The sequence below is a fragment of the Pagrus pagrus genome (genome assembly GCF_965226575.1).
Source record: "Pagrus pagrus genome assembly, chromosome: 10".
NCBI lineage: Eukaryota > Metazoa > Chordata > Actinopteri > Spariformes > Sparidae > Pagrus > Pagrus pagrus.
The window spans coordinates 26,971,160-26,992,216 of NC_140194.1; the positions used below are offsets into that span (position 1 = coordinate 26,971,160).

At 43.8% G+C, this 21,057-nt stretch overlaps 1 protein-coding gene across 4 annotated transcripts in view; it reads left to right on the top strand.

Annotated features, from left to right (window-relative positions):
- The window catches only part of tspan9a (tetraspanin 9a), a 191,807-nt gene that overhangs the window by 164,015 nt on the left and 6,735 nt on the right, over nt 1-21,057 (top strand). For all 4 annotated transcript variants that reach the window (XM_084364252.1, XM_084364253.1, XM_084364254.1 and 1 more), the window contains 5 exons: nt 5,703-5,894; nt 9,236-9,310; nt 16,714-16,815; nt 17,160-17,291; nt 18,880-18,963. In XM_084364252.1, coding sequence (XP_084220378.1) covers nt 5,703-5,894; nt 9,236-9,310; nt 16,714-16,815; nt 17,160-17,291; nt 18,880-18,963 — 585 coding nt within the window. The remainder of the gene's footprint in view (nt 1-5,702; nt 5,895-9,235; nt 9,311-16,713; nt 16,816-17,159; nt 17,292-18,879; nt 18,964-21,057) is intronic.

Below are 21,057 nucleotides of genomic sequence, written 5' to 3' on the forward strand. Positions count from 1 at the left end.
AGAAACTACTTGGCCAAGGGTTCACAGCAGGTGCACGTAATAAAAGTCATGTTATCGGTCATATTGGCAGAAATGTTCTGCACTTGCGACTGCTTCAATGCTGATATTTCATTTTAAAGCCTTCATTGGCGATACCAATGGCGTACCAATATCATCGTGCAACCCCACTGATTTTGACCAGTTCTTTCTCTCCGCTATAAAACTGCAGCATACACACATCCAGCACATTCTCACTCCCAATACATCAACAAATTACTGTACTGGTTCTCATTGCTTCTTGACTCCAAACCCTGTTGTTGTCTCTCAGCTGTAGTGCCTTCAGTAAGCTAAACTACGAGGCTTCAGCATACACTCACTCTCAGTTTGCTCACAACCACACACACGTCACTGACTCAAACTCATTACAGGAGCATTGTGAGCCCATGTGGCACGAGCAGTCACAGAGGACAGCAGTAATTTGACAAAAGCTGTCATTCTTAACGACAGGGCTTGACCTCTCTGAGCGCTCGGAGTGTGAAAAGGTCAATCTCTTCGAACCAACCCCCCTGATCACACACACACACTGCCCAGACCCCCTTTCCTCTAGGGGAGATTGAAGCGGGGCCCAATGTCGGGTGGCTGCGTGTCACTGAGCCAGTTACTGCACAAACTGATAATTCTCCAAGCCAGCCACTCGGATGAAGGGTCAGCCTCTATTTTCTTCTTCCTCTATTCTTCTAAGCCCAATCTCTTTTTCTCTTATACACATCTCACATGTGCCTCCAATCTTTCTGGCTTTAATACTTTCCCCTCTCTTTCACACACCTTATGGTTGACCCCCTTCACCTCTCCCTCCCATTTGGAGAATGTCCTCACGTTCGCTTCACACAGTGTTATTGCAATTATTTTCACCCTGAGCTCGTTACAGGCCCACAAACAGTAGGGTCCCATTCATCCAGCGAGATAGAGTCACAACTCATGTCTTCCAATTTCCTCCACCAGAAAAGTTGTTGCTCAACTGTGCTCCTCTCTGCTGGGCTCCCTGTATCACTTCCTCCATAAATGAAACTAGACTTAATTCTGTCTTGCCATGGAGGTACTCTCCAAATACTGCCTAACACATGTGAAAAGGTCACACATTCTCTCAGCCCACTCTCTCCTTTTCATTGATTTAAGGAAAAAGCACCCAGCAGCCCTCTTCCCTACCTGCAGTGCTGTTAACTTCCTGAACTCAATTCAGTGCAACTTTTGTATTCCAGACGGCAAACATTATTTTTTTTTCATTACCCCAGCTGGAAGATATGTGGCTATCTGCCTCAAATATGAAAGTAACCTTCACAGTGATAAATAGGGAGGAAGCATCTCTGGGCTGCATGTTTGCATGCGAACGTCTACGAGACAAAACAGAACACCAGCAGCCAAGATGTTTTGACAGCATGTGCCAGTAACTAAACCAGAAATACATATTTGAAAATCTAGAGTGCTCAAAGATTCAGTCCTTCACTGCAGCTTGTTAAAATTGAAATAGTAGTGGACCTGGCAAGCTGTCACACGTCACCCCCCCAGTTGTTTAATGATGTGTCCAGACCCCGCAAAGTTACATTCATGTGTGGTGAAAGCAGAGTAATAGCCAGGAGCATGCTGGTTGTGTCCACCTGCACAGATAATTGGTGCAGAATCACACCGGGTCAAGTTGCATAGACAGGGACCCCAACAACAAATAATCAGAGGTGGCAAAAGTGCAGAGAAAGTACAGGCGCGGAGATGTACTCAAAGTATAACAGTAAAAAGTATCCCTCTGGAGGACATTTGTACAGGCCATGTCTGTGCAAAACTAACTGAAGCTCACGTCTTATTAATATAATCCAAAGACTATTAAAGGTAGAGTCAGTAGGATTTATCCGAGCTGTTCATGAACGCACCAGAAATAAAGTTGATTGCTGAGTCTCATTCCCAGGACGTCAAATACCCACATTTTGGGTCGGTACGATGCACGATACCAGACACTGACACGCCTTTTCTCCCCATTCGAGTCTGCCTCTCTGTCTGTTTCCGTCTTGTGACTTTTATGTCGCAGAATAAAAATAATCGAGAATTCCCCTCAAATGGAGTAAAGCTAAAGTAATGAGCCTGTTTTGAAAATTAAAAGAGGAGAAAATACAGTTTTGAATGTAGACAGTAAAGGTAAAAAGGTGTCGGAAAAAATTAATGCTGAAGTACAGGTGCCTGAAAAAACTTCTTTAGTACACTTACAAAGTATATGTACTTTGTTACTTCTGACCTTTGCACATAATCCTGTGCAAATAGTGGGAAGGTAAGTATTACTGCTTAGGGGAGAGACAAAATATCAATACAGCAATATATGGGATTGATTCCTTTAGCTATACAAATATTGATACACTTGCACCACATATCTATAGTGCTCTGAACAGATATGATTTACCAGAGTCACTACTTCATAACTCCTTGTGGTGTAAACTTCATTAACACTGATTGAAAACAATTCAGTGAACCATAGTTAACTGTGGTGAGTTTCCAGTGGCGGGGTAATCGTGAATCTCTTCAAATGAATGACTTGAAAAAAGCTGTCTAGTTAAATAATGTACAGTCAGATTTCCAGATTTTGAATTGTCACGACGCTGGAGCCTGCATCTTTTCAGTCATTCCAAAATCCTAAGCCTGTCGCCATGGCTGACAGCACAGCTTGTCCACGGTATCCCTCACAGAAAATTTCCACACACATTGGATGTGTGGAAATGTATTCAACACCTCCATCTTGCTCTCCCGTCTTCATCAGCACTATGTTCTTTCTCATCAACATGCAAGGCCAAGTGATTTAAGTTTCAGTTATTCAATTAGTGCAGAATCACTGTGTCGTGATACTATTGTTATCATGGCATGGGCAACATATTGTGAATCCTATAGTATTGTATCCTAAGTTACTCTATGCTCTTGTACCCCTGTGTACCCTCATGCTGTCAGTTTAAGAATACTTGCGTCAACTGTTATTTTTATATTTCCTCTATCATATGCTAATAAGTCATTTTATTCATCCAACCCTGCAGCATCTGCCATTTTGATTGCTTTGAAAACAATGACTGCCTGAATAATGAGCCCTCTCCATCACTGTTTATAAGCCTCTCCAGTATTTGGGGATTCCGTGATCCTTCCCCTGCAGATGGGGATATCACAACATGACCGTCCAACAATTAAAAGTAGATAAGGAGCTCAGCGGAGAGGCTCGGGGTCAAGCTCAGATGCGCGCACAACCAAGGTCAGATAAGCGCAGAGATCAGAGCTTGTACTGGAGGTATTTCCTGTGGCACAGACACAAGAGGTCTGACGACAGCGTGTTGTTGTAGTAGTAGTGGTAGTAGAGGCAGGGCAGAGATTAGACAGTGCTCCTGGTAGGCTCAGATCAGACAGATTGAGTGGGGGGCTGGGTGGTTTCACAGTCACTTAAGAGAGCGACACACTTGGACAAGCTCCCTTCACTGGGCATTAAACACAATTAAGTCAAGGCACTGTATCCCTCCCCACCTGGACTCTTAAAGCTCCCTGTGCTCCCCTCGCTGGCTGTAAATCCACTCTATCTATCTGGCCTCTTAAACTTACTATACCTCTCCTGCTGCTTCCAACCCCGTCCTCACGCTCTATATACCCTGGTTTTCTGAACAGAGCCAGCTGTGATTCCATATATTAGCCACTCTGCATAGGGACATGACCTTTAGCAGCATTTCCAATTGACGTTTCATTCTCCTGTTTTAATCAGGGAGGCACAAAGGACCAGTGGGTGCCTCCAAGCAAGTACCATGCCTCTGAATTATTGAGATTCTCGTGATTGAAATACTTTGGAGCACCGCTGCACTTCCTTCTCTCAGTGGTCACTTGTTCATTCTCGCTGAGAAATCCATTAAGACTATACTGTCATCCATAGGTTCCTAAACAAGTCTGATTCACTTAGAGTCTGCTGGGTGGGCCCTGTTCGCACCGCCACCACCACTACTCTGCCTCTCGACCTTGACAGCAACACTCAGACTTTGTTTGTCGGAGCAGCGGCTCCAATCTTTCATAAAATCACACTCAATCTGTGCTGGAATTCAAGTACTCTCAAGACTTCTACTTCCTGACTTCTGTCTATCTATCTATAATAGCCATTTCTGTACAGTTCTGGCTCTTTTCTCTCCGTGTCCTCACTTTTAGTTGAATCTAGACATTTCATAGTTATGTACCATCCATGAACTGGAGCACCCTCATCCTTGGAGGTGAGTTTGCACCTATTCAAACCTCACTACTCAAAGGTCACGGGTTAATGAGAGTCACACTCATGTCACACTTGAGAGTGTGTTGTTTGAGCTCATGTTTGTGTATCTGTAGATCCTTCTGGACTCATTACACCTGAGGCGTCTCTCGCTTCCTCATCAGGTTTGCATTCGTATAACAAGAGTTTCTCTTACACATCATCACCTAACATCTCAGAGCGCAACTTTGGAGTTGTGATGTGCTGATCAAAGGACTCGTGTCATCAGTCAAACTGAAGCCACACAGTGTTGGTTATGAAAGCGCCGCAGGGTTATTATCAGCTGCACCATTTGTCAGTTAAACTTTGTCAGACCAAGGAAATTAGCGCTGTGTTTGGCACATTCATTATTTTATTCTGAAAGACGGATAGGAAAGAGTTTATCCATAATCCCTGCTTGATGATGACTGCGTGTGTGTGTAATGTATATGAATGTGTGCTTCTGTGTGAGTGTGTGTGTGTGTGTTTGTTTGCATGCGCAGCAGGTTTGTTGCACATATTGCTGACAGGCATTAAAGTGTCCAGGAGCAGCGCTGCGAAGATGGAGAAAGGAGGAGGGGAGCGATGTGAATGGAAGGCTAGAAAGGGCGGCGGTGCAATGATTTACCATGGCACCTTTCAATATTTTACCTCATTTGGGATTTTTTTTTTTATTCATGGTGAGATTGCCTTGGGTATTTCATTCTATTAGGCGCAGGCAAAAATGTCACCACTTACCTCCGTGCCTATATTTCACCGGGTGGTGCCCATTGCGTGGCTCTTATCTCTGATAGATGGAGCAAAACATGAGCAGGTGGGACGCTCCACTTTGCCAATCAGAGTCTTCCGTAAACACGTTCTGGCATTAATGGACTCGCATTGCAGGCCTCACACACGTCAGCAGGGGCCTGGCAGGGCTGCAGGGAGGAATTAGGGAATTGCTCCCTCTAGGTGAGGTTCAAATCTACTGCAGGTGGTTTTGGGAAGCCGGGAAGTTTTTGTTTCAGGGCATGGCAGTAATTACATCTCTGTTTGTTCTGGGTTTAACATAATGAGCTCAAACGTGTAAAACCAGCACAGCCCAAGTCCAATTTTTGCTCTAATCTCTTGCAGAGCTGTTATTGGCTGATTATACTTGTAATTGTGGTAAACTCTTGTCAGTGTTTGGTGATGGATGAATACTTGAGTGATTCCCCAGGGACCCTGAGGGAAATTGAGCCTGTTGAACGGGTTTTTTTTGTATCTGAGCTGGCATTTGTGTTCATTTAGCTCTAACCTTGCTCTATAAATTACTATCTCTTCAGAATTATTAGCAATACCTGCCAGGGGGGAGAACTGAAAATGAACCTTGGTTGTTGATCATCTCTGCAGCCGGCCCTTTAGAGGCGGCAATTTATTCATCTGTTGTGTGTTTTCTCACCTTGTCATCTGTCTTATCTTGCAGTTATGTGGCTGCGGGCTACTCGGCGTTGGCATCTGGCTCTCCGTGTCGCAGGGCAGCTTCGCCACCTTCTCGCCCTCATTCCCCTCGCTGTCGGCAGCCAACATGGTCATCTTCATTGGTGCCATTGTCATGGTAACGGGCTTTCTCGGTTGCCTGGGTGCCATCAAGGAGAACAAGTGCCTGCTTCTGAGCGTGAGTAAAATCTAAATACAGTACCTAAGCTACTCCCCCGAAATATAGACGATTGTCTTTCTGTCTCTTGAATTCTCACCATTGCAAATATTGACAGAACTGTTTTGCGGAGACAGCCTCTCACAATGTGTTTATACACCTACGCTCACTGGTCGCACGCTAGCGAAGACTCGGCAGCATATTTGTATTTGTCTTCCAGCTGGTACCTCAGCGGAGACATACGAGTGACAGGAGGAGTTCAGTCTGTGTTGTATTAAACCTCAGGGGCTCACAAAGGAAAATTAAGAGGCGAGCAGTGGGAATCTCCCTCTCTGCAAATTTCCACCAACGCGCTGTTGTCATTTCCACGGCTTTGGTCACGGCCCAGTGAAAGAGCTGTCAGTCAAGAGGCCTTTTGTGAGTTACAGTATGTACATAGCACATTAAACTTAGGATACTTTGTGCTCAGTAATTGAGGATGTTCTATTATTCATTACAAAGACTCCTCCGACTTGACTGTTTGCCCAAAGTTGTGCAAGTGTTTTATCTTGAGCACGAGTTAATTATAAAAGTTGACCCAATGGAATGAGGTTTACATGGATCTGAGCCGCAAAAAAGAGACACAAAAAAACTTTTCATGTACGGAAACTTTAAATGAGAAGTGGAGTTGGAGCTCCGGGTACTTAACATCACAAACAGCTCGATCCCTTGAAGCTCTTGCATCAGTCAAAAAGCCCCACCAAATCCTCAGTGTTCGACATGGCTTCCTTCACCTGCCTAACAACTGTGAAGCAGAGAGAGCAGGCGAGCAGTGAGGGGGGAGGTGGAGCGGGCGTGAGGAAGACAGCTGGAATGAGAAGAAACGAGAGATTTAATGAAAATCTGACGTTTCCCATTCAGTCTCTTGCCACATCTGTGTGCAGCGGCGTTTCATATTTGGCCACGGTGATTCTGTTTAGTGCCGAGGTGTCTGCCACTCGCCGTTGTTGTTGTTGTTTTCCTGTCCGTCCAGCTCAGTGCACCCAGGGGTGGGGAGGGATGCAGGACGCGGAAACATCAGAGCGTGTTCAGATCTCCCTGAGCAAACACATCTGAGCGTCCACCTTGACATATTATCTCTGAAGCTACTCTGCCGACAACTCTCTCAGGATTAGAAACACAAGGCCCAGGCATCCTTTGCGGTACATTTTCAGTCTCTCTCATTTTTTATGCCAAAAATCCTTTATCGAGACAAATTTTAAAAAAAGGAAAACAAAGTGGGAGAGATAACACTGAAATATCCAGCTGAGACGTCAACGCTTTAAAACCTTGAATGTGTGAAAATAAGAACGTACGCCCACAAAGATTTGTATGCGTGCACACATATTCTCACATAGAGCCATCAGAGCAGCACCAGTTCAGTGTGTCGAAGCTGTTCCTTTAACTTTAAGCACCAGGAAAATGTGACAAACCAACTGTGAAGGCACAACAGTGATACACTAAACTGGCAACCCAGATCTCCAACCAACAACAAACTGTCTCAACTGTTTCATCTGGGCCTTGACACAAATAATGGCCTACCCACTTCCTCCCAAATGAATTTGGAATTAATGGGGTTTGCTGAAATCTAGGTTCATGTGCCGGCTCCCTCGCCGTGCAGGGGAGCTCAGTAAATATTGAGCTGAAGGGGAGTGGAGTAGGGAGAGGAGAATAGCATATGAGATGCAAGGCTATGTTGAAGATTAATCTGGGGAGGTATTAAACCTTCTTCCCCTCCTTTTATGCGTTCACAAGCCCTCCAGCGCTTAGATCCTCCTTTGTACCTCCCCCTGTCACTCCTACCTCCTCCCTCGTCTTTCTTTTTCTGTCTTTCCTTTATCCTCTTCCAGTGTTTCTGAGTGCGCCTTGCTTTATTTTATTATTGATAAATCTGAGTTGCTGTGTATTCTGCTCAGAATCATGGACTGTAACCTGAAAAAATGTGGTTCAACATTTGGTAAACGCTAGCAGCCAGTTAGCTTGGCTCAGCACAAACACTGGAAACAGGTGGAAACAGGTGGAAACAGCTAGCCTGGCTATGTCAAAAGCAGCAAAATCTACTAACCAAAATCTACTCATCAGCACGTGTAAAGCTCACTAATTAACATGATATATCTTATTTTATGTAAACATACTACAAGGAATGTTTTAACTTGTTATGTAACAATCTTAATATAAAACTAATGTCTCTATATGGCCTACATAGGCAAATCATCATCCCCTGATAGCTCTACAATACAGAACAGATCTTGGTGGTGCTCGTACCACTTTAGTCCACAAAGACCCCCAGAAACAACGAAAAATCAACAATTCATTGTAGCTGCTTTAAAGGTCCAGTATGTGTGATGTGGGGGCTTTATGCTCAGAAATGTTAACACATAATATTGTCAGAAATGGAATATATTATTCTCTTTCGTTACCTAAACCAGAGCCTTTGATATCGACAGAGGGAGCGGGTCCTCTTCTAAAGAGTCGGCCATGTTGCATCGCCATCTCCCGAGTGTAGCCCAGAACGGACGAACCACACACTGGCTCTAGAGCGGGCCTTTATCATTTTTTTCCGCAGCCATAATAGGGGAGGTCAAAACTAGAGGAGGGTGTTCGGTTGGATGCAATCTGCAGCCACACTGCTAGATGCCACTGAATCCCACAAAGACAGAACCCCCTCTAAAACTACAACATGTCCTCTTTATACTGTTAAAGTGTTGTAGGTCAATTTAGTAGCATTCAGACTAAGGCTGGGCAGTATATACGATATACAGTAATTGCTATTTTGGAAATATTAAGATATATATTGTGTTTTGTAATACAGCCTAAAAATATTGCAATATTGTTTTAAGCCACCCTGCTGTAATTCAGAGAGAACCCAGCTAGCTGTTTCCCTCTGCTTCAAGTCTTAATATTAATCTAACAGGCTGCTGACTGTATTTCATATTTACTGCACAGTTATGAGATTCTTCCTGTAATCTGACTCTCTGCAGGAGAGCAAATGAGCATATTTCACAAAGGTCGAACTATTCCTTTAACCCAGATTGACTGATCATTTTTCCGTGCGCAAATATAGAAGGAAATAACACACCCACACATTTTCATTAAAGGCTGGAGTCTGAATGAAAAACACCACAAATCACAGACGTGGAGCTTATTATAAAATGTATAAAAACTGTCGTGCATGTAATCTACAGTCGTATAATGGCTGTTGCTCCTCACAGACACAAATGTGTGCAACAAAGGCCTTGTCTCTCAGATTTATATTCGACATGTTTTCGCCGGCATGACAAGGTAGATTTACACAACTGCCAGAGCAATTGTTAAAACGAGCCTCTCCCACCTCTCTCTGACAGTTCTTCATTGTCCTGCTGATAATTCTCCTGGCAGAGCTGATATTACTCATCCTGTTCTTCGTGTACACAGATAAGGTAAGTTAATTTTGTTCCCTGTGTTATGCCTGAATGTTAAAGTGTATGTCTGTTATCGTTCCGGTTAACTCTGGAACATTTTCTTCACCGCAGACTGTGGGCCACACACAACTGCACAAAGCAGTAAAAGGTGTTAGTGTGATAAACCTATCCGTGTTCCAGCTGCTTCCAGGAAGTTTTTATATATGGTTGTTTCTCGGGTAAGAGGTTGAATGTCTGCATTCTGCCGTTAACCCTGCAGCCAAAGGTTAGGCCACAAAATGCAGCCCAATCCCCACCAGTTGGCTCCCCTTAATTGGTCCCAAGCACATTCCCATGACCTTTTAAGAGCTAAAGTCAGGTGTGCGTCTATGTGGTGGCAGCAGATGACGATATATAAAGCTCTGGAGATATTTGACATCCATAAACAGACTGGATTTTCCCAGGTTTAATTGAACAGCCCCTCGAGTGCTTCATCCTAAAGATGACAAATGTCTCGTGCAGGTCCAACAGTGACGACTTCTTTCTGTTTTCAAGGGCACGACGTTGATAGATCAGTCTATTTATATATTCAAAGTCTCCATGTCGCCTGGCCCCCCGAGACGTCGGCTAATTCTCCCTCTTTGTTCTGAGGTTATTGCTCAAACTTAGTCTCTCAGGCAGATAAAGGAATTCATTTAGCAGCCAATCCTTTTTCAGATTTGGATCAGGTCTCGGAGGCACACCCCATCAGGAGTAAATATGTCTGCTGCCTTATCTCCAAAATATTACCGGCTTAACTTTGGGGAGAGAAAAAAAAAACCTCCAAACTCTGATCCCTCCGGTGGAATTTTAATGGAGAGCCTCTTGACTTCGCAGCAGCGCCTTCCCATCACCTGTGAAGTCGGGCAGAGAAAGCAAAGTAGGGCTGAAATCAAATGAGTCTGCATTAGTGAGAGATAGGGCGGGAGGACTGTCTCATTCACATAAGATCCAGTGAAAAGCAACCGTGTTTTATGTTTCTCCCATCTTGCCAAATTACAGTGTGTTTATCCTGGCTTAGACCTAATGGGATGTGAAACTGCAATAAGGCTGATCGCTACCAAATATATTCCCCTTTATTCGTCTTCAAAAGTCATTGGAAAGCAAGGTCATCACGGCAAACTGTGTTATTGGAGGTGACATGTTCAGACTGCCTCCGAATGAGACGTCCTGCAAATTTGAGGAAATCGCGCGACGCTACTACTCAGATGGCATTATGCGTTTAACAATGTCAGGATTAGATGAAGGACAATCGGTGTCCATCACACACAAGGGCCTTCAGATGTTTTCCTGTTTTCTCTCGTCTTGCTTGCTCGCCTCTCTCAAGTGAGATCTTGTATGCCGTGTGAGGCTCCCCTCATCCTCTGCTACAGGCTGTGATCACAGGAATCACTAATTCACTTCTCCTATTTGATCTCCTAATCACAAGGCATTTATTAACCAGTCTGGAAGACATACAGTAGTTGGCAGCTTTTAAACGCGCATCGGCAGAGGCCTGCAAAACAGATATTTTAGTCTTTCAAATAGGCCATCTTTAAGTCATGAGTGACGCCTTGGCAAACTGTGATCCCCCCCGTTTGACAAGCTGTCGACGAGATATGGAGAAGAAGATCTGGTTTTGCAGGGCGAACACATTTCTCCCACTGCTTTCATTTAGTCAGCCCGTCTCCTCTCTTGCGTCGGCATTTCCGCCGGTTTAATCTCTCTTAAGAGGCACTGCTCTTTCTTCCTAATGGAGAAATACTCTACTCGCCTTCAGGTATGGCTAATGTGTCGGTCCCCCCTCTTTCCCTCTGCAGCCCACTGGTGTTAAGCTCTCTGATTAAATGCCATGTAGAGGCCGTAGTATAATAAAGGCTGGCCCTGCAGTTAGCAGCCAGCTGACTACAGCAGATGGTTGGGCCACAAACCAGATTACAGCCATCCGTCTTTAACGCCGTGACCTCATTGTGCCTCCGTCAACCCAACACGCGGAGCCGAACGCCAGTGAAGGTTTATTAGCTCAGTATGAGGAAACAGTACCTGGCAAGCAGAGGGGGGAAGCACCAAAGCATGTGCCCGGGGATGTAGAGAGAAGGGGGAAACATAAAATGCATAGAGGGGGGGCGCTCTTTGCATTTAGATGAATGCGCTAGGGAGGAAAGTCGTTAGAAGAGAGAGGGAGAAGAACTTTAAAATAGTCTAAAAGGGAAGATCAAAAAAGGACAGATGTGACAAGAGTGAGGTTTAGAAAGCGATTCCAGAGGAAGGCGGTGATGCACAGAGGAGGAAGGAAGGTTAGTCACATAAATGACTAGTTCAGAGGGCAGGTGAGGCCACACCACATCCCTAATTTATCTCACTAACAACCCAGCAGACACATCTAATGGCTGCATTCATTTACAGGCAGAATTCTGTTCAATCCCCGGCCGCGCTTTGCTTTTTCCAGACCAATTACAGCGAGGTGGAGGGGGTCTTCCCCTCACTCTGTCGAGTGCCCTGGCCTCAGGCTACCTGACACGGGCTTAGAGAACAAACGAGGGAATAAAGTATCCTGTTTAATGATGTGCTGTTGGGGACCTCTGGCTGTGATGCTGTTTCTCTCCACATCATTTATTACACTTTCTAGGCAGTTAGCTAACGCACTTGTTCAGAGCCGTGTGGCAAGAGCAACAGTAAAGTAGGAGCCAGTGTGCCCAGACTGTATACATGTGACCCCAGAACAATTGTGAGAACAAGTGTACAAGCACAGAACACTTCTGGAAGAAATACCTTAGCATGAATGTAAAAGGTTTCTCTGGGTTGACATGAGTTTATCCTTGTGTGCGCAGCTAATGATGGAATATGGGGCGTTACTGTCACTTCAGTGTTTGGTTATAAGGAAACACTGTTTCAGTGCTGTTGTACAGCCGACTGGAGAGAAGCCAACAAAGTCTCTGTGATCTGACAGTGAAAAAGAATTGCTTTCCTTCAGTTGAAGGACTGTAAAATATTCGTTGATTTGTCCTGAAATATATAGCTGTTAAAGACTTCAAAGTATGAGTCATGTTAAAAGACTGACGATGAGATGAGAAGGGCGCGATGAGATGAGTAGAGCAGGGAATAGAAATTTGAAGAATAGTCCTGCAAAGCGGAAATTTGGTCTCTCTGAAGTCCTCTCTTTTATGATAAACACCCTCAGGGTCTGTGTACATTTCTAGTTATACCATCGGCATGGTTCTGATGCCTGCGTACAAGTTCTAGTAGCTATAATGAGGTGGGACCTTGCCACTTTTAACTTATCACCATCAAAATGTCCTCGAGCATGATCTGGAAGTATGTTACAAATAAGACATCATTTTGCTTTACCAACACATGTGCTTTCCATGTGGATTTGACATGAACCATCAGGAGAATCCAATGTTTTGCCAGAGTGCAGATAGTCTTTTGTGAATCTGCCATGATATTCAAGAAGGATAAATAAAGAAGTAAAGGAAGGAGTGTTTACACTGGCAATAATCAATATTCTTATACTGACAGTGAATCAAATGACTGCTTGTATGTGAAAGTGGTTTCTCATAGTGACAAACCCACAGAGATTTACCACTCAACCCTGTCGTACCCCTCCACTCTACAGAGCATTAAAAAGCTTTATGCAAATTGTTTTGGTTGCAAAAGCTTTTCCAGCTTTCAACTTTACCATTTACTTCATTGTCAGCTACTGCAGGCAGCTGTTCGGAGCAAAAATGCTCTAAGCCCATTATACACTACCTGCTCAGCACCAAACAACAGTCAGGCAAAGCTAACGACCTACTGGTGATCATAATGGAGCATTTAGCAACTTAAAGCAACATTATAACTTTTTTTACGTTGAAATAACATCTTTAAAAACATGTTGATGGTTCAGTGTCTTGTAATAGGGTGAATGGTGTCTATCACTTGTTTCTGCACTGTGTAACTTCAGTGAGAGGGTAGGACCACAGCGTTACATACATGTTTACTTCAACATACAAGTTTTCAACACATTACATTGTGCTCCGTGCAGAGAAAGTTAGCTGCACAGGTATCAGAGGACGTCATTAGAAAAACCAGAAAACTTTCTCTTTATTAAACGATGATCCAGTTTCACCAGAATCAGTGATAGCTGGTGCTGTGTGTGATGTAGCGCCTTCAAGCGTTACGCACTCGTATGAAACAGGTGACTGGGACGCAGAGTGACTGAGAAAGCGTTTTTTTAAGGTAAAATAGTTACATAATGTCACTAAATGTCAATTTTTCAGTGACCGACCAATCTCCGACCAATGCCTTAGTCATGCATCAGCTACGCATGGGGGGTTCCCATGTAGCTCCGAGCTCTGTTCTCCTGCCAGTGTGCACAGAAGGTGGCAGACTACTTAAAACTTTAGTTTCTATCTTGCTACATTTGCTGTATGTACCATTTGTCTTATTTCACAGATGGATTGTTTTTTCATCTCGTTGGCTTCTTTCTCACAGTTGTAATATGTTTAGTAAACCACCTGCATAGTCTGTGGATTTTTTCTTCTAACTGAAATTGTACTGCAGAGACTGTGATTCATTTGAAATTAAACACTGTAACATCGTTTGAAGAGTGTAATTGCTCAAAATGATAAATAGCAGCCGGGTGAAAGTGAATCAAACTCCAACACCAATACACTAATTGCTCTTCTATACACCCATCGCACCACCTACTGTAAATAAAGCAATAAGCAATACTTTTCTTGTGTTTTGCGAGGAACTCAAACCGCCCTCTGAGACACCAGTTGTCAGCCAGTCATCCTCGGAGGCAAAACTAATGAGAAAAGAGATGCGAGGGAATAAACACTGGGGCACAACTCACATATCTCTGAATGTGTTCTTCTATGTAACAATTTGTCATCTACATAGTGCATGATGTGACCTTTGCTGTCTGAACAGGAAAATTGGATTTGTGCTGCATATTCTGCATGGGAACACCGAAAAATCAGATCTTTCACATTATTTAAAATTGGAGCAGACAGGTCGGCCATGGCTAGGTACTCTGGTAATGAGTAAGCACTGTGGCTCTGTGTCTGCGCGGTGACAAGTCCCAGTGTACCTGCACATGTCACCAGATCTGGGGCCTAATTCTGACAGTAGGGAGCCCTTGCACTGGAATTATTATTGTCTCTGTGCTGGGATCAGATTAAACCAAAGACGTATGCTTGTTAGGCTTGAAAAAATTGGTCAAAGCATTAAACAAACAGATAATTAAAGACAGAATAGCCTTAATACCCCGGCATTTGGTGATTTTAGCACTGGCTGGATGTTTCGTGTTATTACAGCATCTCAAGTGACAGACAGATGTTTATCTGACAATCCACCGCCCACTCTGTGTTTTCAGTTCTAGTGCACAGTGACAGAAAACAAACACCAATTTGGATAGAAAGCCTATTGCTTCCTCCGCCCTGTCAACATGTGGCCTACATCTGCATGTCTCCCACTGTTTTCTCCCTTGCTGCGACTCTTGTGTGTGCTGAGCTGCACGCTTCAGATTTCTGTGATGAATGTGCTGTCCTGTATTTCCAGAGGAAACCAAAGCCTTATCTATCTAATGAGAAGCATGAGCAGTTCGTCAATATGCCACTCTTGAGGTTTTGTTTCGATTCCCCGTGGCAACTTTTCGAGAAGACTTACTGTACCGGGAGTTAGACGCTGCCAAACGATGGTGTCGGACCTTTATTTATTAACAATTTCCAGTACCAGCAACACAAGCTTCAGTCAAGAAGTTAGTTTTCCTTAACCGAAAAAACAGGCTAACGCGACAAAGACGTGTTTGTATCTGCTCTTTTTGCGAGGAGAAAATGGGGCAGAGTGTTACATGATCAAATCCCTGTTTGTTCTGCAGTCATTTGTCTGCCTCTCGTTAGCGGTAAATCTGGATCATTAGGTTTCATTTCAGGCTGTAACAAAGACTTCCACACATGAAGTGGAAGATGTACAGAGACTTATTGGAGACTCAGAATATGATTTTTATTGTAGAAGGGGGGCCCCCTGCTCTCTTGTGACTGTGTCAGTGCGAGGAGTCAGTAATGAGCGAGCAGCATCACATATAGCCTAGATGGAGAGGAGAAGATAGAGGATGGAAACAAAGTGCGAGGCAGAGATTGATGATGCTGCTCTTCATCTCATTTTCCTGCACAAGGACAGATATGGTGGGGCCTGCAGCCCGAGGTGCAATACGCGGATCCGCTCCTCTGCATCAGCAAAGTTACGGAGCGAGACAGAAAAAATGTGATTTGAAATGATACTCATGTTATTTCAAAGGTTTGAGAGGGATTTTAAATGGGTTTTGTATGATTAATGATTACTAAAGCATTTTATTGCCAAGGAAACTTAATCAGGAAAAAAAAAAATGCGTTTCGCTTTTATGTTTAATTCAGCAAATAGTTTTCTTGTGCCTCACAGCTCAGAAAACACACGGTTTGAGGGGGTTTTCTTCCTGCCAATAAACCACTGAACCACTTAATTGAAAGCTTAATCTAGTTTTTTGTATGATCAAAGGAAAGTTTGGTCTGTCTCTCATATGATGAAGTGTACAGAATACAGGTTTCTGCTGAGATACACAGGTAATTAATCAAGTGACATTAAATCTTATCTACCAGGCTGCTTCAGTTGTTCATCTATTTTTTTTTCCAAACTGCAGGATTTACTGAGCAGCCTCCAAACGATGTCTCGCTAAACACCAGTCCTCCCTTTCTGAGTAAAGAAACTGGTGAATCGTGAAAAGAAGCTTGTTGTTTCAGACACGATTCTCTTTTCTTATTGTGTGCAGATATTTTTTCCCGGGCACAGTCTGAGGTCTTAAGCTCCAAATTAAAGCAAGCGCTCTTTTCGTTGTGATATAACTTGTATTGCTGTGAAGATGTGCAGCATGGCTCTGGCAGAGCATGTCATTTTTCCAGTAATAATTACCCCTCATCTGAAGCGCCTCTCAATCTGTCCTGGCAGTTAGCAAATCCCCACGGGCAGAGCGAACTGCAGGAGGACTAAAGCTCTGATTTTGTATCTCATTAACACATCCAATGAGATATTAATCTCCATCAGACATGGCACAACCCTGAGCACATTGTTGGGGTTCAGTCAAGAGGAAAATAATTTGCTCGCTGTGCTCAAGGGCATGTTGAAGCTGTGTGTGTGGAGTGAAGCAACACATGACATGTGTCAGATCTGCAGTCATCATCGCAAAAGTCCAAGTCACTGTCACAGGGTTATTTTTAGATGACAAGAACAAAAGTTACCTGTAGTGCTACATTCTAGTTGTTGGTAAGCCTCAGTGGTCAAACTACAATTTTCAATAACGTAAATACGTCCTAACAAACACTCTCTAACTGCCTACTCCAATGTGTAAAGACTATAATTAATGCTATAACTCTAACCAAGGCGAGTGTTGTCTCTTTCATCTCCAGGTGAGTGAGAACGCCAAGCAGGATCTCAAGGATGGGCTGGCTCTCTACAACTCAGAAAACAACATAGGCCTGAGAAATGCCTGGAACATCATCCAGGCAGAGGTAGGCCGACCCCACACACCACGCATTACATCAAATATTAGACACACTGGCTTGACTGTTTGCTCCCAACACTAGTAGTGAGACATAAATGCAAAGTTTAACTGAATTATTCCAGCTAATGTATCTCCTGGCTTGTAGCTGCGGCATTAATGCGACATTAAAAGTCAAAAGTGGCTGTTGAAGTACACTCCATTCCATTATTGCGGTCCTCTACAGCAAAGGGACTCATTAAAATACTCGTACATTAAAGTAAGTTTTGAGGTCTGCTTTGGCTGACAGGAAGCATTAACCAACCTTGTGTGTGTGTGTGTGTGTGTGTGTGTGTGTGTGTGTGGCATCCACAGTGGAAGTGCTGTGGTGTGATAGCATACACCGACTGGCACGAGGCCCTGAAGGAGAGGGTTGTTCCTGACCGCTGCTGCCAGGAGCATTACCAGAACTGTGGGCGAAACTCCACCAACATGTTCTGGAACAGGGTGAGTTCAAGCTGGATGTAGATGCAAACTTGTTTTTTTTGTAATTCATGCACTATATGATAACCATGTAAAGAACACAGGATAAAGTTGCAAAAAAAAGATGTTGTTAAATTCCAGATAGATTCGGTAAAAAAGGGGATTACTAATAGGATGGCTATTTTAAAATATGGAATGATACACTAGCCTGTAAGTATGCACATGTACACAAATGACAACACTTAACGAGTCTCACAGAATGTCTGGTATCGGAATACATTTTTAAAGTAATCCTCCCGACCCTGACTGAATGGCCCTCCTGGGCAGAGGGGTCCTTGGGCTGAGACAGAGCTTCTGTTTGATGTGGCTGTTATCATGTCTTGTGGGAATGTCAATTAAACAGTTACAAAGAGAGTTAAAAAAGTACAAAGACATGCAAAATAAAGTCAGAGGCACACAATTACGTCAAAGAGACACTAAACGGCAACTAAGAGAGACAAAACCACTACAAAGACCGATTACATGACTTCAAAGAGACTCAAAACCGCTACAAAGAGAACCAAAACGACCACTAAGAGACACAAAACCACTACAGACGCAGACAAAACAATGCAAAACAACTACAAAGAGTTTTGCCTTTTGTTGTTTTGTTGTTTTCCTACTGTCTGGCTTTCATGCTCCGAAGGAGTGGGGTGCCTTTTTACATGTTTGTGCCCAGGGGCCTATTGTCTCATAATACCTCCATAGACATAGACCAGAGCATCAGCTAGATTCATATCTTGTCATTTTATATCAAATTGTGTTTGAATATATGTGTTTTAAAAAATAATTATGTATATAAGACAAAATTATATCAATACAAGATTCACAGGAGACATAAGAAGCATAAATCTTATATATCTTTGGTCCATCTGTTCAGTAGACGGTTTTACAACTCTCTTTAAAGTTTTCTTCTTACTGCAGAATTCTGATCACACCGGATTTATTTCCATTATGCATGAGACAACAGCCTTTTTTATCCAAAAACCTTCCAGCACAATGTTCACCAATCTCCCCCCCTTCATTACAAGTCTAATCTGCTAGTGGTCTGGCATGTGGTTTGTTAGCAGGCCCAAAGTAGGGGATTAAAAGCTGTAATATAATTGCCAAAATGAGAATAGGCAGACACTGAGCTGGTCCATCGGGAAAGCGCTGCACTAAAAGCTTGAGCGTAATCCAGCCCAGAGGAGACGGCCACACGCTATATAGTTAAGTCTACATGCTGCCTCAGCACCCACACTCACGGCAAGAAGGGGCACCACTTTGCAGCTGAAACTTCCATTAACTCCTTCCCCTGCCAGTGAGTGACCTCTGAATGAACCTAGTTGGAAATACAGCTAAGAGTTAGTGCACACACCTTTCCATATGGCCCATAAGTCTGCATATAAAAGGCATCACTCATGGGTAATTCATTAGCTCACCTGGTCGTTCGTTCATCCGAGGGTATATCTCATATGTAGGAGGTGCATTATCCTGGAAAAGCGTGAACTGGATGGCGACGCGATTCCTCTGCCACACTCACACAAAGCGTATTTCTTTAGCGGCGTCCTCACCTGCCTTTGTTCCATTTCAGGGCTGCTTCGAGAAAGTGGAGGAATGGCTGGATGACAACAAGCACATGCTGGGAACCATAGGCATGGTCATCTTGGTAGTGCAGGTAGGAGGCTCAGTGATAAATTGTTCTTTCCGTCGCCATTTTTTTCCTCTCCTCTCCCATTTATTTTCCTCGCTGGTTCTTCTGTTCGCTTTGTGTCTCGGTGCATTTGTTTGTGTCTGCCTGTCTGGCAAGTTTAGAAAAAAAAAGTGTGCATCCAGTGGCCTATGTGTCACAGTCTTATGCCGAGAAAGTTATGAGGCCTGTGCTCAGTCGGCGTTCTGGGCACCCACACATCTTGAAATATTGAAGTCACTGTCTTCTGCACCCTGATCTTGTCTGGGAGAATCACAGCCACCTGGCTCTGTGCCAAGTAAGCTGTAGTCATGTATAAGGCGCCATGAGAAGATAGGAGAGCAGGAACACTGAATATAGAGGAGCAGGTGTAGAATAGCAGATTAGAGGCACTGTTGAAGATGTGATAGATATTCCCCCCTTAGATACCGATTCTCACTTTGTCCTAAACTCTGCTTTACATCGCTCCCTCTTTGCACAGTGAGCGTCTCACTGTCTCTGCAGTAGTTGTTCCACTTACTCAGAGGTTGCGTCCTAAAAGTGTCTTCAGGCTGAACAAAGCAAGGTGTATTTTTGCCTCGCATTCGCACAAATTTGACCGTTGGATTGTTTTTGCATTTGGTGTTCGTTATCTCCAGACAGCTCTACTCCACTTCATCTTGTACACTGGCAAATACAAATGAAGAGATGTGTGTTTGTCTGTTGTCTGTGTACTTTCCACCTTTAGCTGACACACCTAAATGTCACTCCTATGGCGAACTCACCAGCTGGGCACCGGCTGTATGCAGTGGGGCACCAGCGCACAGAAAGTCGTGACATATTTATAGTGAAGAGAAGGAAGTTCACTGTTCCAGTTTTCCCGCTGGAAGGGCACCCTAGAGGGCACTTTCCGCTAATGTGTCAGTGAATCCTCAACAGTTGATTTTCTTTCCAGATATAGCGGACATTTTAACAAACTTTCCAGAAAATGTGCAAAACAAAATACCAATTAAAGTGTGTTTCCTTCCACTGCTGTTGTACAAATATTAGCAGTTGGCCACATTGAGATAGCAGCTGGTGAGGCTAATTCTCCAGCCGGGGCCTATTAAAACATAGCAGAAGAAGAACAAGGCACGGCCAAATGTCGTCAAACCTTAGACATATGAAAATGATGCAGAAAACATGATGAAAATGTGTTTTTGTTTCATTTGATTTAATTAAATCCATCCAAACATATCCGATTTTTTTATCCGCCTAATTCACATGCTTCACATGCATGTCACGATTTATTTACTAAGTCTGTCACCACTTTGCACTTTGCCCTTTCATTTTTATTGGTGCATCAGCTTTTAATTTTCTACTCAGCTCAAATTGAAAATACGCCTGAAAACAGATGGATGGGAACTGAGTTAAATTCCTGCTCATGCCACCTGCACCGTGCTTCATTCTTTTCACTTTTCATGCTTTCATCATTTCCTCTTGCTTTATTTTCCATGCCCTGCCGGGTCCGACTGTGGCTGCGCTCATGCAAGACAAGTCCTCAGTTTGCTAATCCATGAGTCCATGGTTCGCTCACAGTAAGGTGGCCTCACTATGAAATCTCCCCGCTGACATTCTGCACATTTCTAGTGTCCTGAGGGGGAGATGGTGCTTGGGCCTTAGTGCAAGTTCGCCGCTTAGCTGAGAGAAAGTCAGAATTAAATATCTGCCGGCTTCAGACCACTCTGTATTCATGACAAGATCACACACTTCGTACATGCTCACATGCATTTATTCTAACTCACTGGCTTTCATCTCTCCGTGTGACACTATCTTCTCTCTGTTTGTTCATTCATTCAAGCACTCGCACACAGTAAGCACATGCAGAACAGTGACAAATATCAACCCTGTTTGGAGACTGATAAAGTCTTCGCTTCGAGTGAAACCCCACAGCACCGTCTCGACTGACATTGATTTTAATGATCCCTCTCCCTCTCTCTGCACACACAGTCTCTGTCCTGACTCAGGTGAGGGCTGAGAGAGTCTAGAAGAAAAAGGCCTTGAGCTGTCAGATTAGCAGACTCGCAGGCAAGGTGGAGGACATGACAGTGATGAACATCATGA